We start from the raw sequence: 26703 nt of genomic DNA on the forward strand, positions 1-26703 counted from the left end.
CAGAACTGCTGATTTGCACACTGTCTCCTCTTGCCCCTCACATTCCTTTGTGCTCAGCTAAGTCCTCTTTACCCTTCAAAACTGTTCTCAGTTGTAATTAGTGAGGGGGGAGTTTTTCACTTTATGTACTTTTAATTTTTGAGTTATTTTTTCGGTGAGCATGCATTACTCATGGCTAAAATAACAGTGAAAAGAATGAAAAAAAATAAAACCAAAAAAAATTAAAAAACCCCCAAACTTTCTGCTTGGTTGTCGCCTCCCCTGGGAAGTTCTGACCAGTTTCCAAATCCTCTCGCCCCAATCCACGTTCACTGACGCCCAGCTCCCTTGTTCTGTGAACTCACATGGCCTCTGGAGCATTTACTTTGAGTTTAGGGCTTATTTTATACTTTGCGGTAATTATATATGTTCGCTTGTCCACCGTTCTCACTAGATTATAAGCTCTTCAAGAGCAGGACAGATAAAAATCATCTAGATCCCCAACATCTATACTAATACCTGGCACATTGTAGGTGCTCCGTAAATTCTCTTGAATAAGGAATAAAAGTAAAAGGAAGATGGCCATTCTATGAGGGATAAGGAAGATGACCATAACCGAAGGGCCATGCACACTCATTTCCTGGCTCCTTTCTTGGCTCTTGGTAACGTTACCCACAATGCACCCGGGGAGGCCTCAGCACAACTTCTTGCAACAGCCTCCTTGCATCACCTGCGGGGCTGTGTGGCAGTGGGTGAGTGAGTCCCTCAGTGATTTCTTTCCTTTACCTGAGTGCAGTACTGCTTTTCTAGCCTCTGGCTCTCCTTCTGTTTCTGACAGGTGAGTGACACCACGGACACGATGGTGCCGTTGTAGTTCTCTTGGGAAGACGTCCAGGACATCAAGGCAGTGGTGGAGCTTAGAACATGGACGCTCACATGCTGGGGCTTCTCAGTCAGTTCTTCAATCCACTCTCCCGAAGGACCTGAACGTTTCAAATCAGAGCACAAGGGAGGTTTTACGCTGAGCTGGTTGAGATAGAAGAGTCTAGTTTTACAAGTCATATTGTTTTCCTTTCGCCCTTATAAAGATATTCAAAGTAAGACTGGCAGGCAGACTGGCAGGTGTTTTCATCCTCTGCCTAGCTACAGTTTCCACTGCATGACTCACCGTTGACCTACACAACAGCAGTGGCAGCAACAAAATCAGCTCTACTGAGAGAGAGAAGCTCCATGTCAATTGTTATGTGCATCCGAGATTATTCTGGTAAATTCTTCATCAGAAAGAATTTACTTCTCTTTTAACGAAGAGTGGGCCTGGCAGTGTGCTTTTTCATCAGTGTTTATAATTCCTTTGCTGTGAGGATCTTTCGTCTCTAGAAATAATTACTTTGAGATTCAAATTAGTTTCTACTACAATTGTGTGAAAAATTTTTAAATTCAGTGACAGCAGGATCAAAGAGGCAGGGTGTAACTATATTAGAGAAGAAATAGGCAACAGGCTGGCTCAATTATAGAAGCTGGTTAAAACCTGGGTGATAATTTGAGGGACACAGTGGGTTCCTCATTATTACATATCTCCACAGAAGTGCCCACCATTAGCTTGGTTCTCTTAGGCTTCTAAAGTGGTTATTAGCACAGTGCCTGACACATAGTAAGGACCCAAGAAATGGTAAGGTGGTTATTATCTACAGAAACTTCCTGTTGAAATGCAAATGTGCAACTTCTTTTTATTTGCTTAGGACGCATTTCTCAGTTCCTTAATAAAAAGCCGTATTCCTAGGCTGGAACCCAGGAGAGGAAAAGGAGCAAGGGGCTCTGTTGTGGAGGGCAGGCTCAGGCTCACGCTAAATAGGCCAAGGGAAATAATAACAACAATAAAAAATGATAATAATGACGGCAAAGAAATATAGCACCCACTATGTACAAGGCTCTGCTTTAAGTTTACACGTGTTTACATATTTTAATCCTATATTTTTCATAACAAACTTATGAGATAAGTACTAGTGTTAATCTCACTTTCAGATGAGGAAACTGAGGCAGAGGCAGGGTAAGTAGAGATGGGACTCACACACAGGAAGTCTAGTTCCAAAATCTGTGCTCTTAACCCCTGTGTGAAACTTCCTGGAGCACTGTGAAGCAGTGAAAAGCATTGGTTTAGAGATAGGAAAGTTGGCCCAGGACTCAGTATTATTCATCACTAGTGATGAAACCTTGGGCAAATGATTCAACTTCGCTGAATCTCAGTCATTGCATCTGTCAAATGGACAAATCATTGATTGTTAAAATTGAAAAGGACTTTAAAGATCCAATACCTTATTTTACTGATGAAGAAACTGAGGCCCAGAGACGTGAATGACCTGTCTAATGTCACAGAGCTTGGGACAACTTGTAAGTACAAGGAACAGCTTGTACGTGCTTAGGACCCAACCCAGACATCCTGTCTCCTGGGTCAGTGGTCTGTGACAACTTGTGATGCTACCTGATTAATCTGCTTCATAAGGCTGTCATTGGGATCTAATGAGATCATATGTGTTAGAGAACTTTCTAAATGTGAAGTGTTATTACTGTTATGAAGAATACTCATGTAGGGAGGGCACAGAGAGAGAAAGTGGGAGGAAGCAAGACAAATTCACTTATTTAATGGCTTTGCATTAGGATTGAGCTGATAATCAACCCAAGGTAATAGATCCTTACAGGCTACATGGAAATGGACTTTGCTATCAAATATCCCTGGGTTCTGATCCTTGTTCTGACACTAGAGAAGTCATTAAACTTTCTGCAACTCAGTTTTTTTCACCTGAAAAATGGGGATAATAGAAATGTTCCTTTCATAAGGCTGTTGGCGACTAACGTAAAATTCTACCTTAATTCTCATCTCTTGGGAAAGCCTTCAAAATTACATAAATATAAATCATAATGCAACAAGATAAACATAAATCTTAATGTAATATAACAAATCTTAGTATCATAGCTCAACACCAGAATGTCTGAAACAGTTTGGTCATGAAAATGGCTGCAAATATAATTTAGCTGGTGTGTGACCACACTATGTTGAGGGAAGTTAAGCCACCCTAATTAGTTGCTCATTTACCTGGTTAAGTATAGTATTTATATCTGCAGTATCCTTTTTTAAACCAAAGGCACATACACGGTACACCTGAATAACTCATTACTGCAGAACAGAATATCCTAAGCACTAAAAATATCATTCTTTTATTGGCAGAGAAAAAACAAAATTTCTACTGCCCTATATTTTTCTAGAAGAATATTAATATGCATCTCTTTGAAATAATCATATTTTTGAGCAATTCTGACACATTCTTAACACCACTAGCCAATTTAGATACTCTAAGAATAGAGCAGAGTGCCTGACATACAAAAGTGGTTCAATAAATATTTGTTGAATGTACCAGCGAGTTGATAAATAAGCAAATAGTATAAGCCCAGGCTAGGGTTTTATAATTTGGTATGAGAAGCAAGACATACACAAATAAAATGAATCTAGAAAAATGTCACACACAAATAAGCTCTGTGTTTTGTAGTGTGCACTATGAAACACAGTAGAAATTTAGGGAAGGGGAGAGCCAGCATGGCCAGAATAGTTGGAGTTTTCATGGAACCCACTGACACTCCTGGCAGATAAGGAACTCTTTCAGTTAATGAAACATTTTTAGTCTCATGAGAAGAACTGAATACTAAACTTTGCTCTCATTCTCAAGTGATCTCACGTCAAAGATCTCCCATCATTGAAAGACATGCGGGGCAATTATGAATAGTCTTTCTGCATGTGTCATCTTTCAGGCCTTTTACCAGTGGTGGTATTTTTGGTTTCTTAAGCAAAAATGTTGTCTGGGACATTTTCAACATTTTTAAGCTGCTAAATAACCTGATCTTCTCCCTCTGCCCCCCTCCTTTTTCTCCTGCCCACCTTCTTGAGGATTATTTGATGAAAGGGGGTATTTTGCCTTTGGAGAAGGCAATAAAGTGTATGGTGGTCATCCTTTTGGGAGAACAATTTTCATCCATTGCCTTCTGGTTTTTCTTTCTGCTGATCAGAGGCACACTTAACTCCTGATAAGCCAGATAACTAATTTTTGGCCTCTAAACTTCTGGGAAACATAGATTAGCTAAAAACATTACAGACATGCACTTTTAGGGGCTAGTTATTGCTCTGTTATTACCCCTTATGGAATCAATAGAAGCCACCCTAAGGCTTGACATTGGGGCTTTTAGGGTGCTCTAGCTTTGTCTTCTTGTGCCAACTTTATGGTGACCACCCAGGTCTTACTACAATCTTTGTCTTTGTTTTGAGCTCTATAAGCTCAATACTCTAATGAGATTTTTCACTCAATCCAACAATATCAATTTTCATTAAGACTTCAAACAAAAGTCATATTCCCTAAACTGTGTGTCGTGTCCTTGGAGAGTTTGTAATGGCTAGTGAGGAAGAACAGCTTAATAAATCTTTGATTATCACAATAATAAAAAAATCCTTAAGTTAAATCTCTGGGTAGGTTTGCTACTATTAAACATACATATATTTCCTCTGCTGTCAAAATCTCATGGATTTGGGCCTTTCTCAACCTTGAAGAATTCTCAGGGTCTCTAAGGTTTGATGAATAATTGATGCCTGAGCATCATTAATCTCACCAGATTCATTGTTATAGCTCCCCTGTAAGTGCAAAATAATCTCTTCAGTACTTACTGATATAAAAACTGAGTGATTTTGCTGACTGACTTTTTCGTGTTTCACAGGATCCTGAGGAACTAAAGGTTGTCACAGATAACTTATATTTCCCAGGCTCCTTCAGTTCTGCAACAAATTCATGTGCTTCTTCATCCACTGTCAAATATTCGGTGAAGTTTTCTAAATCGTATATAAAAAAGAGAATATATATGAATTGATATCTGGAAGAGCCTTGACTATAGACAAGTCAATTAATACAAAAAAAATTATTTTTAAGTATTGTCTCCTTCCTTTTGTCAAGTTCAATTATACATCTTAACTAAAGGTACTATAAGCGAAAGATGGCCAAGGGTTCAAATTGTTTTTTACAATACTTTTTTTTTTTTTTGCTGAGGAAGAATGGCCCTGAGCTAACATCTGTGCCTATCTTCCTCTATTTTGCATGTAGAATGCTGCCATAGCATGGCTTGATAAGCGGTGCATAGGTCCATGCCCAGGAGCCAAACTTGCGAACCCTGGGCTGCCAACCAGAGCACTCAAACTTAACCACTACTCCACCAGGCCAGCCCCCACAATACTTTTTAGTAACCAAACTAAAATATAGTGTTCAAATCAATAAAACTAGGAATGAGTATATATATACTGCATATTCTTATCTACTGTTACCCAACAAAATTATATGCACAAAATAGAAGTAGAATGTTAGGAGAAGATACAATAGTTGACTTTCTCATCTAGTATAAAGGATAAAAAATAACCAGCAACAAACATCTTATAAGTTCTTTGTGGTAGCATTAAATATTCAGAAATGGCTTAAAATATATTGAATTATTTCTAGTTAGAAATAATTCTTCTGGAAATATTTTCTGACACTTGTACTATTTTTCTTTCATCTGTTTGCTGCCAGAACTTTGAAAAGTAAAAATGATTTTTACATTGCTTCAAAGTCCATCTCCTGCTGTTTCTTACTTCATTTGAATTTATCATCAGTTGGTGACTACAAAAGCCTTCAACAGAACACACCGCAGTCAGATAAAAGCATGACTGAACTTTCATGGAAATAGGCATTAAAAAAAATTCTGAGTTACATGATCTTGTCTTCCATAGAATATATTGAGGAACAGAAAAATAAAAGCCAGATTGAGGAAGCTTTTTCGATACAAGTAATGCCAGGCAAATGTTAAGGCTTTTGACTCAAATAATTGGAAATGACAAAGGATTTCAATTTTATATATTTGGGAATTGTTTACTGCTCTATCATCCAGTATAGAGGAATCTACAGATTTTGCATCTCATTCTACTAAATAAAATAGAGGCAAACAATATGTCATATATGAGACTACATGACCCTAATGCCCTATCCTGAAAATAAGGCTGTCATTTTTACTTCAAATTTTGACAACTTGACAACCTTTGCCACCGAAACTACTAGACTGGGAAGTATAAAATGAAGTACGTCATTGTAAAAACAAAACAAACAACAAATAACTATAAAAATCTACCAAACAATAACTCAGATATGATTCATGATCGAAATTTACTGAATGCCATGACTCTGCTTTCATAAATTAGTAGGCTAAGCTGTAGACTCGCAGATGCTGGTTAAGTGAATACAATAGGTGATAGAGTAGCTATAGGGGAAACGCCAGTTGCTGTGTGTTTTCTATTTTACTACCAGCTCTTCTTTGGGGAAATGTGTGTGGTGCTGGTTCCAGAGGAGCACATTCTAGGGGGAATAAGAGAAGCCAGGTAAGCAGGACACAGGTTTGACTCTTTTGGGAAAGTAGCCATTTTGTCAGGAAGATTCTTTTGCTGCATGCTTCACAAATTTGTATACAAGAAACAGAAAATAATTTCTCCAGGATATTTTGTAATTTGCGATGGTTAGGCTTTTCATTCAAAATCTTTCAAAACATAAGGTTTTCTTCAGTGGCCTGGGGTATGCAACATGTTGGTAACCAAAATGTCTACAGTTGCCAGTACTTGCAACTTATGGACTACCTATTGCTGTGGATTCTGATCCAATCTGTTCATTGCTGTTTTCTAATCTCAGATGACATTGTATACTCAACTAAATTTTTCCCTTTCTTTACCATTTTTCTTTAGATATTAACTGTCTACCATCAGTTTTTCTTTCCAAATTTATTGGTGAAATGTTTCAATTTCTTTTCCTTTGATTGCACCATTTCTTATTCCCTCTGATTTCCTATTGCTTTACCTTCTCTTTCTATGTGGATGTGGAACCCATCAAAGGCAGTGGGTGGCTTGGGTGGTAACCAACTCAATATCATTTGCACAGGGGAAAAAGAGAAAGAGCCCGATGTTGACTTCTCAGTCTCACTGAGTGTATTGTTATTTTCGTATTCCATGGGAAGTACACTGACTAATTCATCTTCGCTTTCAGGAGCTGCAGATGCACTGACCCACCAATACGGCTGGGATGTAGTTTCATAGTCACTGCTGTTAAAATCAGGCCAACCAGAGGAAATGTTGCCAGAGGGAATCTCAGGAGTTTCATCTGTAAAATGGAAGAGTTTGTCTTTTCCCACTGTATTTTGTAATCTCAGGAACGATTCCTCTGGGTAACTGCCACTCTGTTCTTCCCAATTGTTTTTATTCAAGTTTACAATACGAACTGAGATATTTCGAGGTGGATACGGGGCTGTAAGAGAGAGAAATTTTATTTTCAAGTAATTTTTTAACTCTATTATAGTGCATACTTAATCTATTAATGGTCAAATGCACAAGTAGGTTTACAAAATAGAATTTAGTTTTACTTCTAGTGTATAGATAATTTACATCAAGAATAATTGTGATTTAAAGTATGCACATGTTTAAGATTTTGTGCATGATGTGTACACATTAGCTTATCACCAATCACACTTCAAATACATTAACTTGTGATACTATGCTTGTCCAAGTGGTAATTTAATTACTTCCAAAGCAGAGTTATGTAAATATTCTTCAGTTTATCACAATCTCCTTTTTTAAAAACTGAGTCTCTGTCATTGGATCTTTCTTATAAAAAAGCAACTATAGTGTACTTATAGCTATCAAGATAAAAAGACTCCCTGTGACATAGTTGCATTTAGGAGGGCTGCATATATGAGTTGCCTTTAGAAACATTAACACACATGTTGGAAATATGGCTTCACTCCTCATCTCTCTAAAATGAGACATATGAGCACAAAATAAGTTTATGAATTATGGAAGCATACTTTTCTAGAGGTAGAAAATTATGAAGGCACACTGCATGGTCTCTGTCTGCAAGAGTTTCCACCTATCCTCCAAATAGCAGCTCAAATATCACCTCTTTCGTGAACTTCTGATGAGAATTAATCTTTTCCTCCTTTCTGCTGTTATAGAACTTTATCTCTTTTATAATATTTACTGCTTTTTGCCTTATATTTTTGCCATTTGTGTAGTACGGTCATGTGCCACATAACGATGTTTCAGTCAACAATAGACTGAATATACGACGGTGGGCCCATAAGATTAGTACCGTATAGCCTAGGTGTGGAGTAGGCTATACCATCAAGGTTTGTGTAAGTACACTCTGTGATGTTCACACGGTCATGAAATCTCCTCGTGGTGCATTTCTCAGAACTTACCCCCCTAGTTAAACAACGCATGACTGTATATCTACCATTTTTTTCCTCCCCAAAACCCCAGTGCATGGTTGTATATCCTAGTTGTAGGTCCTTCTAGTACTTCTATTTGAGCCACCGCCACAGCATGGCAACTGACAGATGGGTGGTGTGGTTCCGGGACCGGGAAACGAACCTGGGCTGCCAAAGTGGTGAGAGCACCGAACTTTAACCACTAGGCTATCAGGACTGGCTCCGTCTACCATTTTTGAGGACAGGGAACCCATCTCACCAGCCTTTGTCTTCATCTCTCTCAGTACTTAGAACAACTTTCAGGTAAAAGGTGCTCAATTAATGTTTCTTTACTTGAATTACATAATAAAAAATACAAATAGAATCTTAGATGTTGACATGAGGTGAATTACATAGTTTCCTTGTCTCTGCCTAATTAACGAGAATCATGACACCTTAGAATTTCAGATTGGAAGAGTCTCGGGGTGATCTGTTATAACCCATTCCCAATATTCACATGAATGGCCTCTCCAGCATTCCTTTTGAGCACTTAGGTACATTAGGCACAATTATATTGGTGTCTAATTATGTTAGACACTTATATTGTTATTGGTACTGGATATTTAGTAAGTACATATTTATTTTACCCGTCCATTCTTCTGTCTATCTATCCTATAATAGTGCTTCATATTAGTGATGCTACTAAAATTAAGCTCTGCAAGTTTTATATATATCTGAATCTCAATATTTTCCTTTAATAATCTGATAATCTGTACTAGAACATCTCCCATCTGTTTTTCTGCTATATGGGCATATAGAATAACCAATGTCTACTTGATGTTATTTAATTATAACTTTTGGTAGTATCATGTACTTTTTTATTCAATGATTATAAGGCTGTGATTACATTGACATATTTTAGATTTCTATTCAAAATATGTCTTATTGAATATTTTTCTCAGTTCTTTTTATGCTGATAGAAAATTTGTTTTAGATTATTAAAAATAAATATTTATTTTCTGTCTTAGCTCTGGAACAGAATTTTTCTTAGAATGATAAGAAGTACATATACAACAACATATAAATTATTTTTTCACTAAATTTGACTCTTCAGAAGACTTACCAGTTCTATGCTGTTTGGGCTCATGACTGATGCCACTGTACTCCACAAGAGTACTTTTATTAAAAGTTGCCTCAGACACCAGCTGAAAGGTGATATTACTATAACATATTCCTGGCAGCCAGTGATTAAATACTGTTTTTCCCTTAAAGAAATCTGAGAAGAGAAAAATTAATTACATTAAAATTTTGATCATCTAAATGCCATACACTTCTAGGAAGTTCTAAACAATTACAATTAAATATCCATAAAATAGTATTTTCTTTAACTTTTGGCATGCTCAGTAATAAAAAAATTGGCATAAGGCTAGAAATGAAAACTTAGATCTTTAGACTCAGTCCTGAAAGGCTTTTTTTGGTAAGAATTGGATACAATTAGAGTTCAAGTTTTATTACAGGAACATTTAGTGTATTAAGTAGAGAAGATTATACATAGAAATTGTACAGATTAAGTTTACGGTAGCCATTTACTTCAAGATAAAAACCCAAGGTATTTTGCCACTTTATGACTTAGGAAAAAGTAATTTTATAAGAAATGTTTTCACTAGGCTCACTTGGAAAAACTAGCCTATTTTTAAAGCAGAATGGTTTATCTGCCAGCTGGCAGACAGGACCTGTTAAAAATAGGAAGAAAATAAAAATTTGGATTTCATTTAGAAAACGTTAAAGAAAATAATAAATTTAGAAATCCAATCCAAGTCAGAAAGAAATGAGGGAAAGAAATGACAAGTACCACTCATTGAATTAAAAGCCAAAAATAATTTTAAAAATTGACTTAAAAAGGAGAGCATATTAATTCACTTATTTTTAAACTCATGGCTTTTAACTCAACAAAGTTTTCAGCGATTGCCTTTCAATCATTCATGAACTTGTATTTGTGCGTGATCAATTAGCAAATAAGGTCCCACTTATTAATTTGCAGGTAATTTGTTTTCATTGAAAATAAAGAATGCAACAATTTGTGGGGGGTCTATGTTTGTTTGTTTATTTATTTATTTATTTTAAAGTGAAGGCAACAGTTCTTTTTTTTTCCTTTTTTCTTTTTTTTTTGTGAGGAAGATCAGCCCTGAGCTAACATCCACGCCAATACTCCTCTTTTTGCTGAGGAAGACCGGCTCTGAGCTAACATCTATTGCCAATCTTCCTCCTTTTATTCCCCAAAGCCCCAGTAGATAGTTGCAGTCGTAGTTGCACATCCTTCTAGTTGCTGTATGTGGGACACCACCTCAGCATTGCGGGACAAGTGGTGCGTTGGTGCGCGCCCGGGATCCGAACCGGGGATGCCAGTAGCGGAGTGCGCGCACTTAACCACTAAGCCATGGGGCAGGCCCCGATGTTTATTTTTTTAAAGCAAAAAATCTGTAAAATTCATCTCATATGTTTTAAACAATGTCTCATAAAATAAAATCCATGAAAGTAAGGAGTTCATAAAAGCATCAAGTCATGACATTTTTCCGAACACCATGCCCTATGTGCTTCAGCATCCATTATCCACCTCACCAATACGTTTCCACTTACAACCAGTCAACTTTGACACCATCATCTATGCCTCCTGCAGAGAAATGTTGTGGTGTTGTGTTCTGAGAATATTTACGTTCCTCCACTTTGATTCACTCCCAATGAAGCTGAATGCTCTCTCTCCTCTTCGTCTCCTTCTCCCTCTCCACCCCTCTTCCACTTCCACCCCCAAACAGTCTACTCAAAGAAGTTGATTTGGTTTTTTAAAAATTATTAATTCTCCTGGGCTCTCTCCCCTCCCCCCACGGTCCCATCAAGTCAGTAAAGAGTGAAACCAATTTTCGTACATTAATGCAGTCATTTAGCTGGTCATACAGATAAATATATACAAAGAAACCAAAAAGCATTGTCTTTTGCATTTGAGAATAGTCTTGGACTATCTCCAAGCAAAATTTTGTGAAAGGCATCTCTCTAGCTCTCCAGTTCTAGAAAGGCCCTTCTAACACACCCAGAAGTAAACGGTTAGGTGAGGTGCTTCTAAACTTAAGTTTGAATTTATTTCTGGACCACACATGCTGACTTTGGCAAGAATAACATGTAAGTCATAATAATGTGAGTATTTCTCATGCCTCTGTGTGGCACGCGAGTCTAAACTAATGAGCAAGATGTTCTAAGACTCCTCATAACAAGATTTTCATGAATCAGTAACTATTTTTAATGGTTCATTTATGGTCAAATAGTGCATTCTAAGACCTCTTGAGAGCAAGAGAGAAGACCATTTGGCAAAAATCATGTAAAAAGGAATAGTCATCATTTATGCTGTCTTCCTTTTGCCTCTTACCTTTATATAGCATTGTCCGGAAGTCTTTACCTTCCCAATAGCTTATGTTTACTCTTGTGAAAACATTATATTTTTCTGGATAATGAATTTCAAACAGGACTCCTGTTTCAGGAGAAGGTTTATAGTCATATATTGAAACACTGGTTACAGGGAGAGGTTCTGCAGAAGAGAAGTAAATGGAGAAATGGGAATTGGGGGAAAAGGGAGAAAGGTCATTATCAATACTTGTAAGTACCAAGGATTACACCTATCAGAACTTTGCACGTATTTTTATTATCTGTGATAGACTAAAATCCTCAGTAGTTATGAGTTGAGTGTTCTCCTTAGCAATAATTAATAAATTACATTTTATGTGGTAATTTCTGCCTTTCAAAAAACTTTCATATTCATTTTTCCATTTGCCTTTTGCAACAATTCTGAGGTTGAGGATGAGCAAACATTAATATTGCCATTCAACAGATAAAAATAAAGATAACTCAGAGACTTTAAATTACTTGTCAAAGGTAATTTAACAAGTATGTGGCAGAGTCTATATTTCTTGAGCCCTAGTTCATTTTTCTTTTCCCCAAGCCAAGAAAATTTGATATTAATAACAGATCAGTAACAGAAAATACATTTTGGCTCTGACCAAGGATAAATATTTATGTGATCATTTATATCTTTTTGTGAACTTAGCACTTATTTTTCGATATTAAGTATAAGATTGCAAACGATCCTATGTTGTAAGAATTATAGCTTATGGTGTTTATCAAGCCACTCTTTCTACAGAAGTCTAAAAAATGTTTATTTCTATTTCGCTTGAGTTGTTAATTCATCATGAAACATTTTAAATACTCATTTTTTAAAACTGTGATTGATGTATATCTGCATTTCTTCTACATTCCACCCTTCAGCAAAAGTCTTGTAAAATGACTCCCCCAGAGCTCCCCCATCCCTCTGAAGGAACTACTGGATAAATTTTACTTGCATTCATTTTATTCGAGAACATCTTGTAAATAATTTGGTTTGGAGTCAACTATCATATTATAGAAAAAATAATTTTGATTCAAAATTTCAGAATTGAGAGGATTCTTGGACATCATCTATGGGCTAAATGATACCAATATCCTCAGTATAAATTTTATACTTTTAAAATTTCAGTTTTAATAACTTAAGAAACCAAATTAGTTCATTCAACAAATAATTATTGACTACCCCCTTTGTCCCAATATACAACTAAATGCCTTTCATTTTGTTCCTCAGGATCTTAACCTATTTTTGCTTTTGCCTGAAGAGATCCAAGAAGGATTGAAGCTACATGTTAATGCTTTGATTTTTCCTAGAATTTTCTCAAAAACCAACCCAACATCTATCGGGAAGTTAGGAAGGCCTGCAGGTTGCAGCATATATTGTGATCATGTCTCTGTAGACTATGTGCTATATTCTCTGTTAAAATGTTTCTATTTTATCTTTGTCTCCATCCTTGGTCTTTCTACTTAAAGGTAACATTTACAGAGTGAATTCACTTAAGTGTCATGTAAACAAACAAATAAACAAACTCCTGTAGACTCTGAGTCTTTGATTAATACCAAAGAGGTTTTGAACCATTTTAAGGTCTTTCTTTCAACCCAGTCTAATTACTAACCCAGAGAGTCTACCAAATCCAACTATTGACTCTGGATCAATGAGAACCGACACGAAAGCTAACAGCGAAAAGCAGCCACAGAACATCACTCCTCCACTGCTGCTGTCCAGTTTCACATGCTCACCAGGGTTCTGTGTACTGAAAAGAGAAGTCAGAGGTCCACTCAATCTTTCATGCCCTGAGACATGAAGTGTGCACATCAAAGCCACAGTCAAATTAGAAATTCGAGAGAGATATGAGGATTAGAGCACAGACATTTTATTTTGTGATTTCTTGTGACTGCTGCGAGCTACTTAAATTTTAAACTAAGAGAATTTTTTTAAATGCCTACTTACATGTTTGCTTTATCTATTTTCCTCAGCCTCAGATAAGTAACCCAGGTCAGCTGTAAATTCTAAAGTCCAAGCCCAGGCATGACTGAGGCATATTCAATCCAAGAGTTACTGTTTTCAATAGAACTCAAATGCATTCTCTAAAAATATTTTACTGTCTCTCCAGCTGCTTCTCTCATTATTTTTCTTCTTAGAAATTAAGTAATGTGCCATAAACCAGAGCTGTTATTACTCATGTGTTTTTCAGTGATGACAAGGTTAAATCTTGATTTAATTCATTACTCCTTTCTCTGCCAGCCACCCCATTACACTCCCCTTTCTTATCTTAGGAAGCAAGTGGGGCTGGACAGAGAAATTGAGTTGTTAGAAAATGCGAATCATTTATTATCTTTGTTTGTTTATTACTTTTTTTGTCCTCAAGTCTTTTTATTTTTCAAAATATTAAGTGTTACAATATATAGTTGAAACTCCCCCGTATAACTTACCCAGATTTCCTTTGCCTCCCACCATGGCCAGAGGTAAATTATTACTCTGAATTTGGTTTTGTCTTCCCATATATGCTTTTTTACTTTTATATTTGTATGTGTCCAACATCCATATGGAATGTTATTTCACATGCTTTAAAATATTATGTTAACAGTTTCATATTATATGTGTCATTCTGCAGCTTAATTTTATCACCTAACATTACTTTTGAGATTTGTTCGTCTTGATGCAAGTATCTCTAGAAACTTTTAGTGTCCATTTTACAATTATACAAACTGTACAATTTATGTTTTTCTTTTTGTTTTTGTTAGATAGATTGTTTTCAGTCATTCACTTTTGCAAATGATGCTGCAATAAATGTTTTGGGACATATTCTCTTAGGTTGGAAACCCTGGATAGTAGGGTATGTACATCTTCAACTGTATGAGATGTTGTCAAAATGTGTTTTAACCTTATGTCAATTTACATGTCTATCAATGGTGTATGATAGTTTCTCTGTCTCCATATTCTTTTCCAATACTTGCTTGTATTGGTCTTTTTAATTTGTGCCACTCTGAGGTGTGCGAAATGTTATCTCTTTTAATTTCCTGTTCATGAAGGAGGTTGATTATCTTTTCATATGTTTATTGGTCATTCAGCTTTCCTTTTCTTAGAATTATTTGATTCTTTTGCCTGTTTCATGCATTCTTTTTCCATATTCTCCTGCTAATTTGTAATGCAACCTTTATCATATAGGAATTCCCATTGTCATTTTTTATTGTGTGCTGTGCCTTCCTCTGGATTCTCCTTTCTTCTTGCTGAAACAAAACATTTAAGAGTTATTTAAGTTAGAGTACGGGTGTTAAGTTCTCCTAGGCTTTGTATACTAGAAAATTTCTTTATTTTATCTTTATTCTTGATGTAGTTTAGCTAGGTATAAAATTTTAGCTAGACAAATTTCCCCTCAGTATCTTGAAGATATTGCTCTGTTGTCTTCTTGCACCAATTATTGTGGAAGAGAAAACTTCTGTCAGTCTAATAGTTATTCCTTTGTAGATACTATGCCTTTTTTTCCTTTGATATCTTCTAAGCTTTTTATTTATTTTTATGTATCCTTGATAATCTTCAGTTTCATCATCACATGTCTAGTTGTGGTCTTATTTTTGAATTACCCCGCTAAGTACTGGAAATGCTTTGTCGATCCGTGGATTCGTGTCATTCTTTAAGTTTTGGAAATTCTCATAATAATCTTTTCAAATACTGTGCCCATCATCACTCCATTCTCTTTTTCTTTTCTTTTTTTTTTTGTGAGGAAGATCGGCCCGGAGCTAACATCTGTCAATCCTCCTCTTTTTTTCTGCTGAGGAAGATTGGCCCTGGGCTAACATCCATGCCCATCTTCCTCTACTTTATATGGGACGCCGCCACAGCATGACTTGACAAGCTGGTGCGTCGGTGCACGCCCGGGATCCAAACTGGTGAACCCTGGGCCACCGCAGCGGAGCACGTGCACTTAACCGCTTGTGCCACCCGGCCAGCCCCCATTCTCTTTTTCTTGAACTCTTAATCTCCTTAGTTGGAGCCTCTCCCATCTCCATATCTGTGAATTGTCTCACTGTGCTAAATTATGGGGCAATTGCACAGTATTATCTTTTAGTTTACTAACTCTATCTTACTGTGATCAGTATAGAATTTATCTCATCTGCTGAAGTTTTTCAATTAGTTAACTTTACTAACTCTTTTACCTTCAGAAGATTTTTATTTTTTATTGAGATCAATTAGTTAACTTTAAATTTAATTAATTTACCTAGTTTAACCAGTTAAATTATTAGATTTAATAATTTAATAATAATTTAAATGATTGTATTTTTCATTTTAAAAAATTTTAATTTATTTTTGTTTATTTTATATGTTTTTGTCTTATTTCTGCCAATTTTTGTTTTATTATTCCTTGATCTTTTTTAATGGATGTAATTCTTAATGTTTATCACTTTGAACATCATAACATACTGTGAATTTTTGTTAGATTGCTATATAAAATATAATCTGAAATATTATAGTTGTTTTGATGTCTATCTTTTTTAACATAGTTTTCTTCGTCTGTTTTGAAATACAGGCCCTAGGCTAATTTCACCTTTTCTCATCACCCCATTTCTTGCTTATTCCTTGCTGTTGAGGTAGTTTAGCTATTGCTTCCTTTCAGCTTACCACAAACCCCAGTCTAGAACCAGGGAATATAACATTATTTTGGAGTTCTTGATATTGTGGATGATATATTGGCTGTCATAAATTCATTCCCTGAGTCAGAAGGTAACCAAGCTTGGTCCTTGATAGTAAGACTGAATGTGTGTTCCCTGTATCCCTAGGCCTCCATATATACTTTTTTCACAAACAGCAAGACTCTTTGCTCCAAGCAGAGAGTCTAGCTCTGTGTCCTATCTAGGGTGGAGCATTTCAATCCTTCTTACTCTCCTGGAGCCCAGACTGAGTACTGTCTTCTTTCAGACCCAAAGCACAGAGGCCCCATGACTTCAGCCCACTTCCCCACTTTAAGTTTCTGTTTTGTTTCTGATTCATAGAGACAACTATCTTGTTTTTGAGCCTAGGAATGTACTTCTAGTTTTCTTTTTGTTTTGTGGTAAGAGCAAAGAGTATACGACAAAGCAGGAATTTACTGCATTGTTTTTACTAGAAATCCTAATGTTAAATTCCCATTTTTTTCTTTTAATAAAAAATTTTAAAGTGACATTTAATATAACCATTTTTTCCTCAGTAAGTGTGCCACATAATGAAAACTGATGTTGAAGTTGAAGATATTTTATGTTCTTTAATTACCTTTGAACCATTCATGACAGATCATGAATAGGAAGTTTTTTGAAGTTCTAGATGTGACTACCTCAGATAGAAGATGACAAAACAAAAGCAAATGTGAAGCAAATACTGTTTAAAGAAAGCAGAGGTAGCCCTGTACTTGTTAGTAACTACTGTATGTTGAGAGGGGCTTCTTTCTGAGGTTACTCTGCTTTGATGGACTAAAACTAAAGAAGCTCTTGGGTCAGTGACCAGTATCCTTTGCTTGTGATGTGGCCAACCTAAGAATGTGTCTCTTCTCACACAGCCCTCTTGAGGGAGAGGAACCTAGAATTAGGCCCTCACTTCTGATGGAAGGAGTAGGGAAAAGGGATCCATTCTGGGTCTCAGACCAGAGCTCCTGTCCTGTGTTTAGATGATGATTTGAGACCTGACCTGATGGCTCAGCTTTTGCTAAGCAGGCCACTGAGGTGAGCTGGCAGCAGCAGCCACCCAGGGCCCAGGAGGGGTAGCTACCATCACACCCACTACCTTAGTTCAAGCCTTCATCAATTTTTTCCTGGTATATTTCAACAGCTTTCTAAATTATTATCCCTACCTCTAATTTCACCTTAATTTTTCTTATTTCTGCTCAAAACTTCTAAGTCTGCAGGCTACCCAATACTCTCACTTTTGTCAGAGTCTCTGCTTTAAACCAGTCACCTCCACCTCACTGACTTTTCCCTGCCCAAACTGTTTTGATTCTCCTTTGCTCCCGACCCCTTGAGTAATTTTCTGTTTAATGTCATTGGCACTGCTTATATTTATTGATCTTATACAAGGTACTAAACACTTTGTTAAGGAGTTTAATTTTTTTTCATTAAAAAAATTTACATTATTTTATAGCACTGTCTACCAAATCAGTAAACTACAGCCCATCCCAAATCTGGCCTGCCACATGTTTTTGTATGATTTATGAGCTAAGAATGGCTTTTACATTTTTAAATGGTTGACAAAAATCAACAGAAGAATAATATTTCATGACACGTGACGATGATATGAAATTCAAATTTTGATGTCTTTAAATAAAGTTTTATTAGAACACAGCCATGCTTGTTTGTTTATATAGTGTTTATGGCTGCTTTTGTGCTGAAACAGCAGAGTCAAATAATTGCAACATAGACTGTATGGCCCACAAAGCATAAAATATTTATTATCTAGGCCTTTACAAAATAATGTTTGGTAACACCTGGCAAAGATTATAGATTAGAAAACTAAAATTTAGAGAAAGTAATAATCTGCCGAAGGCTACATTATAGTTTCCAGATTTCTTTGGCTCTAAAGTTCATGCTTTGAACTACTACTCTAAATACCTGCTTGATAATTTGTCCATTCCAATGTAGGAGTTAGGATCCCGTGGTTTTTCACTCTGTTACAAGAAGGAAATTTCCCCAGTCAAATCATACTATGTCATTTCTTTGTATAAGATTAGTCATCATTCTTCATCACTTATAGATTAAGGTCTAAACTCTTTTGTAAAGTGTTCAAGGTTCTTCCTAACTTGTCTACCCATCTTTCCTGTAATTTGCTAGAACCACAGATGCTTGCCAACTTAACTCCTTGCAGTTCACAATTGTGCCATGTTATGCATGCCTCCATTCTTTGCACATATGGTACCCTTTGATTCTGATTGCAACACTTTCCATTCTTTATTCATTTGTCAAATTTTCCCTAAATTTTCAATCATTGTTTCTTCTGAGGTACCTTCTCAATGTTCCTTTGGAAGGCTAGGTAGTCTCTCTCACATAATTCTCTTGTAGCATTTATCATATTTTTGTAACGGTTTGTTTATTTGTCTTTTCCACTATAGTATACCATCTTGGAGTGTAAGTATTTTTATTTATCTTTATTTCTCTGCCTCCTAGGACACGGCATAGAGAATGTACGCAATAAATAAAATAAAACTCATGCATTATTTTCACTTATAGATTAATTTGTATAGAATATTATATTTGTAGAGTGTCTCTGTGTGTGTTCTGCAATGTTTACAGCCACTATATCTATGTCTTCGCTAACACCGGAGACAGCTGTGTGTCAATAACATTTCCTCAGTTTCTAAGCAGCTGTTCTCCTGTATTTATTTTATCTTTTGAGAAACTACTCCTTCTCTCTAAAGTGCATGCAATATACTAAAAGTTCTCAATCAATTAAATATTAATCAGATGTCAGAGCCTAAGTTTGTGAAACTCTTTGAACTGGACAAATGACTTGTTTGTGCTGAATTTATTCTTTGCGAAGTTTCTCAGCTCTCTCTGAGAGCACTAGACTCAGAAGACTATAGAGAAATACCAAAGGACTGCCCCAGGCCAATTGCTTTGTCATTGCTTATTTCTTCAGGACAAGGATCTAACACAAAATAAATGATTGCAACCAAAATACCCTTCTATTCTCAAGAGCTATGTGTCAACTCTGTGAGCAGATCCCACAAGTGTTTTCTAACTTTTTAAAAAATCTTCCAGTTAGAAAAATAAAGAGGGCAGAAATATATCATTAACTGACAAATAACGGTAATTTTAGAGCTCAGAAGTAATCTTAGTCATTGCATACTTTAATTTGCTCTTTTTTAAAAGAGGAAGCTGAAACCCAAATGTCACCTAATGTCACCTTATGCCTAATGTCACAGAAATATTTGTGCATGAATCTCCAGTTTTTATATTCCCAACCTATTAGCACTTTCAAAATATGGGATGATGTAATTGAGTCTTTAAAAATGGGATAGAAGAGGAGAGACAATAAATGATCAGTTATTAACTTTCACTCTTTAGAAATCAGTGAAAATTTCCTCTTCTGCTTAGGGATGTAGACAGCTGAAAGTCAGTGTCACTCTCCAACCCCCAACAACAAGAAGAAAAAGTCAAACAATCCACAAAAGCATAACTTTTCTTGAGTCTATCAGATAGGTGAGATTGCAAGGCAACCAAATGAACTAAATTCCAAAGAGTGACAAGTCCCTCTGAGGAGAGAAGGGACACTATTTCACCTTTAGCAGAGCATGGCAGGAAGAGGGGGGCACCATTAAAGCAAGAAAGAAGAAAGCAACTAAGATTCTATTGAGTCCTAAAGGCTGCGTGTGTTCTAAATGACAGGTTAGAGCTGCTCTGTCTAATAAGGTAGCTACTAGCCATCTATGGCTATTTAAATTAAACTTAGAATGAATCAAAATTAAATAAAATTAAAAATTGGTGGCTACAGTATTGGACAGTGTAGATATAGAACAAATTCTAGGACTATGGTGGTTTAGAATGATTGAGAGTCCCAGACACAAGTAGAGTCTACACACTCTCTGTAGCTCCTCTCCTGGGCCTCCATCAGGTGCTCATGAGAAATATTGAGGGTAAGAGAGCCATCCTTAGGGGTACACGCTTGCAGGTGATAATTGGCGCCACTAAGAGATGAGGAAGAAACCTTACTCAATTCCCTAGACCTTTCTTAATTACAAAGCAGAAGACTTAAGGCATTGAGGAGGAGTATAAAAATCTTTCCCTCCCAGTTCTCAGGCAAAGATCAGTTCCTCCATCCCACCCCCTCACTAGCATCTGAGGCACAGGTAGAAGTGAAGGATATCTGTTCTTGAGAGAGGGGCAGAAACTCTGTTGGTCTCACGATCATGCATTAATACAAAGTAGAGTTTTGGTACTACTGGAGAAGAGGCAGGAAACTCTTGAATCCAAGACTTTCCACAGATGTAAGGTAGAATTTGGCCATCAGTGTATAAGCGAGGGGTAGGAATGCTGAGAATACCCCACTTAGGATCCCAGGGTCGTCTAAGTCTGAGGCTGGACCAGGAGAACCAAGAACCTTCCCTCTCCCCACCAAAAACCTAGCACTGAGTAAAAATCAACAGCAGTCTTTTGTTAGGGGAGGGATAAAATAACGGAACCTTTCTGTAGTGCAGGTGTTCAGGGCCTGCTGAACCCTGAGGGTAGAATTAGAACACAGAAATACCCTCTACCACTGCTGACGGCCTACCACAGACTGGAAGAATTTGAAATCCATGATGAATTAAAGGTGACTAGTACCTTAAACCCAGCTCTTGTACTGACTAAATTGACTCAATCCCCCTTAGCAACAGCCTAGCAATATGGCAGATTTAAATTAAATTCAACCATATAAAAAATTACATTAAATATAAATGATCTAAACTTCCACTGTCTAAATTTGTAGCCACTAGCCACATATGGCTATTGAGCACTTAAAAAGAGGCTAGTGCAACTGAGAAACTGAATTTTTAATTTTAATTAATTATGTTTGAGTAAACAGTGTGTAAATTTTTATATTGATTATATATTGAAAGAATAATATTTTGAATGTAATAGATTAAGTAAACTATGTTATTAAAATTAATTTCACATTTTCAGAAAGTTTTTTAAAGTGTCTACCAGAAAATTTGATATTATATATGTGATTAACATTCTAATTTCCTGGATAGTGCTAGTCTAAACACTTCAATTAAATGGTAGAGATTTTCAGATTGGAAAAAAAGCAAGATCCAACTCTGTGCTGTCTATAAGAAATCCATTTACATATAAAGACATGAGTAGGTTGAAATTGAAAGGAAGAAATGAGTATACCATGAAATATCTAACAAAAGAAAATTAAAATGTGTACATTGATATCAGACAAAATAGACTTCAACACAAGGCATATTACTTAGGATAAAGAGGGTCATTGCATCTAGATAAAAAGGTCAGCTCATCAAGGAGACAGAGTAATCCTAAAAGTGCTTGCAGCTAACAACATAACAATAAAGCTTCCAAATATATAAAGCATAAACCAAAAGAAGTGAAAGGAGAAATAGACAAATCCACAGATAGAGGTGGAGACTTTCACACTGCTCTATCAGTCACTGTTAGAATAAGTGGACAGAAAAGACTTGAACAACCAACTTGACCTAATTGACATTTATTGAAACTTCACCCAACAAGTACTCACGGAATACACACCAAGATAGACCATATTTGGGGCCATAAAACAGATCTCAACAATTTTCAAGCAATTGAAATCATAAAAAATACGTTCTCTGATCACCATAGCATTTACCTAGAAATCGGTGAAGAGATCTCTGCAAAATCATCAAATTTTTGGATATTCAACAACACACTTCTAAGCCCACATGTCAAAGAAGAAATCACAAAGGAAAATTGAAAATATTTTGAATCACTGCGCAAGCTAAAATAATATCAATGAGGTATTCCAGAAATCTTTTCGCGTTTACTTACTTAACAAATTTCTTTATGAAGCATTAGCTCAAGAGCTGGCTCCTCTGGCTTGGTCTGATCCGGAGTGGCTGAGTGCACGCTAATGAATGTTGGGTCAGCAACAGACACTACAGTTTTATTTTGCTTTGTGTCTTAGACTTTTTTCCCTGGCTCTTTCTTCTGTTACTTGCTCAGCTAAATTGATTTAATATTTATTGATCACCTATTAAGTCTAAGGCTCATGCTAGGTGCTTATGAAATTATGAGGATGTGTAAAGCAGAGCTTCTGGTTTCAAGGAGTTGTGTTATAAGCATTACATACCTAGATCTGCTGCCTAGATCTATTAACTTCCTGTTCATCTTTTTCCGGAACTTAAGACAGTATTTTACCAGGCAAGTTTTTCCTTTAATTCAACTAGGTCCTAGACCAATATCTATAAACCTTGAAGGTCTTGGGTCTGTGCCATTCCTAATTTTTAGGACTCAATAGTGATCCTGGGACCCAGCCAAAGAAAATTTAAATTAATTTTTGACAGACATGTTAAAAATATGTCCTCTAGCTGGATTCTGAGTTCTTGCTTTTTTGTGTTTTTCTTTTCTTTTATCCCAGCAGAAAATATCACTATGCCCTTTTCCTTAATTGTGGCCAAAGTGATCACATATAGCTGGCATTTAAAAAATTTCAGCCACTGGAAAATTTGAAGTGAAAAACAATGAACAAAAAGAACTTTGCCGAGCCATTAAATTGCTCTAGTGATAAACTCGGTGTCTTATAGATAACGGTTTTTCTTCTATACCTCAACATACACAGTAGAGCCACATTTTACTTTGAGATTAGGTATGAAAGTCAGAGAGTAAAGTGAAGATCACATAGAGTTAAAATACTCCTAAACAATGCCTAATACCAGAATTAACTCTTTAAGATGTGGACTATCGAAGGTTAAAATGTCAATGATTTTTTTTTTCTTGGCATTTTTCTTGGGCAATGGAAGCCAAGTCTATTTTGAGGGTGAGGTGGGGATTAGCAGCTGATAATGATATCTTTTTCTCTCTCAGCTGAAAATGTATAATTTAATTTGACCAGGCTAAAAATGACTATAAATTCATTGTCTCAAAAATCAAATTGCTTACTATGAGAATATGTGTTCTGGAAAAAAAAATAGCCTAGTTATAATCATACTGTTAAGTTATCGAGCAGAAAATTATGTGGTCCGATCATGAATCTAAAATTGTCATTCAGTCTCAAAATATACTACCTTATTGAGGCTTACTTTGTTTGGTTTAAAACAGATTTTTATTTACAAAAGCTAACAGTAAAACATTATCAAACTTTGGCAAGAAACTGTATTCTTAATATAAAGCAGAACTTTGAATCTGTGTCACTTGACTTCAAGGCGATCGATCTTGTCATTCTGGGCTAACTCTCTTTCAAGGAAAGCCCCATGAGAATACACCCAAAGAAGAACCACAGAGGACAATACTGCACATGATGCTTACTTGTTAACACAGTGATTGATCTGGATGGCTTGGTAACCACATTTCCATTTACCACTACCAGAGTGATTATATAATAAAGGCCATGATAATTGGCCTTAAAGATAACAGGAGGAGGCAAAGTGCTGTTGAATTCCTCAAATTCGAAGAAGTAATTTTTTGATTCACCAGTTATCTTCACAACATACACAGATGATGGACTCATGACATCTGAAGCTTCTAAAGAGACAACGATGCTATTATCATCTTGGACAGTTACATGGAATGTTGTAGAATTCTGTTTAAGAAAAGAGAAAAAAAGGAAATTGAGGTCAATTTCTGATTATTAGCAATAAAATGATAGTGAGATAATTTTTCCAAAACTAATGTTTGTGATAAGCATTACTTTGTAAAATAGAGTTACATAGGTATTTTAGTATACAAGGAAAAGCAGAAAGGGAGAGATTAACCCTATTATAACTAATGATCTTCTCAGACTTTTCCTTTAACAAGTCTTCTCCATTGAAAAGCTGCTTCCAGTTCATGGATTGCATAATTAAATAAACACAAGATAAACATGGAAGTGAGTAAATAATCAATGAATGAAAATCATCTTGGCATTCAACTTCCCAAGAGGTCCTTGGTTTCAGCTATGCTAGAGAAGCTATAGGGTCGGGAGAAGCACACTATTTTGCTTTGGAGGGAGTAATGCTGTGGTAGTCCTAGGAAAATTCTAGAAGAACGTTTTTTTTTTTTTTTAAAGATTTTATTTATTCCCCCCAAAGCCCCAGTGGATAGTTGTATGTCACAGCCGCACATCCTTCTAGTTGCTGTATGTGGGACTCGGCCTCAGGATGGACGGAGAAGTGGTGCCTCGATGCGCACCCGGGATCCGAACCTGGGCCGCCAGCATCGCAGCGCGCGCACTTAACCACCAAGCCACAGGGCCGGCCCCTAGAAGAACGTTTTAAGACAGTTATTTCCTCTCTCACTTCTCACCTGTCAGTTCTGAAAAAAAAAGAAGTCAGGACTGAGAAACCTGTGATAATCCTCCTCATTAAAGATTAGCCCTTAATGAGAGAGCTAAGATGCTCTTTGAAGAAGGGACCAGACTGAGGATCTGCAGGCATCTAGGGGAAACTCAGCAGTTGGCAGACTGAAAACTTTGTTCCAAGTCTCCAGATAAACGTTCATGGACAGTATTTGAAAATCATTTGTGTGGTTGGTTTAAATAGTCCTTCCTATTGTTTCTCACACTCCACAGGCAGAATCAGTCCTTCTGCTCTCTGGTCTCAAACAAGACTCCTGTGCTTTGTACCACTTGCTGCTTTGTTTTTACTTTATCTTCTGGGTATACGGTGTTCTGGGCAACTTATTCCACTTCTCTGAGCCTCAGATTTGTCTTCTATGAAAGTGGAACAAAAAAATTGCTGAAAGTTAAGACTTACAAGGATCCGGATACTAAGCTAGGCAGTCTATACACATAAACATTTCATTGAATATTCAAAATGACCTAATGAAATAGGTATTATTATTTTCAATCTCAGTTTGTAGCTGAGGAAACTGAGGCTCAGAAAGATTAAGTCACTTGTCCAAGGTTGTACATGTATTTTGGACTCTTAACCACTGAGCTACACAAGGACTCAAATTGAGCTCCATTGCTGTTCCACATGTCTGTCTGTCTTTCCTTCTTGACTTATGTTCCTAACACTGAGTCTGACACACACTATACAACTGATTAGTGTTTGTTAAATGAATGAAAGAATTGCTGATGGCATTAATTATATGTGAGCATCTGCCCCTTAGAATTAATCTACGTATTAATTTTGGTACCTCATATGTTGTCAGCAGCCAAATCAAGCCTACAGTATATACATGTCTTTATCCTAAAAGAAGCTATATAGACCTAAAAATGTACTGATATTTTTTCTTCTTCTTTAATTTTTTTTATAGATCTAGTTTTTACATGTCCTAGTACTTGTAAAGAATATTTAGACAATAATAGAAATTTAATTCTGTCTTAACATTTAATAGACTTAACTGTGTCTGTGATATTCTAACCATACTAGACCCTAAGTCCTTGAAGGGCAGGACTCTACCTTATTTCTAGCTGCAACTCCAGCTCCAGCACCAATGCTTGGCATATGCTAGGTGCTTTGTGATTTGGGATTTCTGTAATAAGGTATAGTCAGCATGGACTGACTTTTAAAACGTCCCTTTACCCACATTGTCCCTTATCCTCAGACACCTGGGCAGGTTTCCAATATTGAGTTCTGTACTTCTGGAAGCAAACATAAAATGTGACCCATTCCATATTACCAGTGGTCTGGGTGGAATTGTGAGGCTAAAATAAGCATCGAACATCCAATAGAATTGATGGAACATCCAATAGATTTGGCTTTTTGATTTTGATAGAATTCCTTATTGATTATAGAAACTGTTTCACTAACTCAGAAAACAATAAGTTTACAAACATCAAATTCATAACAATTAAGAATTTTTTGCTCTATGTTTTAACAGCCAATAACTGAAAGTGTTTGTGACAATGAAAAGAGGAATAAATATAAAAGATTCAGTTTTGTAAAGTGCTTAAGAAATAGATGTCGATTGTGTCATGATGCTTCGTAGACAGTGAAATCTTCCAGGGAAAAGGATTAATCCTCCAAATGCTAGTGACAGCTTTGCGGATGATTGTATCATCCATGAAAATAAGCATTGGCCCATGTGCTCCCAGGTTGCCAAAAATAAATCAGGGTGGGCTAATCAGATTCAGTCAGTGGGACTAATGAGAAGAAGGCAGCAGGCCAAGCGAGATCTAGGCAGTGAGCCTAAAAGAAATGTCATCTATGCTATTTCTTTCTTCTCTGTCCTCTTTGCTTCAGCTTTTCCTGGAATCTATATTTGGGAAAAAATTCTGAATGTATGCTGCAGGCATGTGATCCCTGCTGAGAAGTGGAGCAAAAAGGAAGAGTTAAAATTAACAGAAATAAATGGATCCGATAAACGTAGGCAAGGCCAACACTGATTTACTTGGTAGATAGAAAAATATTTAAAACTTTTTTTTCTGAGACTGGTAAT

The 26703-nt window shown here is 36.4% G+C and overlaps 1 protein-coding gene across 1 annotated transcript in view; it reads right to left on the reverse strand.

Moving 5' to 3' along the window:
* Positions 1-26703, reverse strand: part of PTPRO (protein tyrosine phosphatase receptor type O) — a 223646-nt gene that overhangs the window by 73350 nt on the left and 123593 nt on the right. The window contains exons 2-7 of the mRNA XM_087442707.1: positions 23650-23923; positions 11684-11842; positions 9389-9541; positions 6885-7328; positions 4685-4846; positions 766-962 (exon numbers count right to left, since the gene is read on the reverse strand). Of these exons, the coding sequence (XP_087298833.1) occupies positions 766-962; positions 4685-4846; positions 6885-7328; positions 9389-9541; positions 11684-11842; positions 23650-23923 (1389 nt within the window). The remainder of the gene's footprint in view (positions 1-765; positions 963-4684; positions 4847-6884; positions 7329-9388; positions 9542-11683; positions 11843-23649; positions 23924-26703) is intronic.

Source organism: Ceratotherium simum, chromosome 17, assembly GCF_057802395.1.
Source record: "Ceratotherium simum simum isolate JZ-2026a chromosome 17, ASM5780239v1, whole genome shotgun sequence".
Classification (NCBI taxonomy): domain Eukaryota; kingdom Metazoa; phylum Chordata; class Mammalia; order Perissodactyla; family Rhinocerotidae; genus Ceratotherium; species Ceratotherium simum.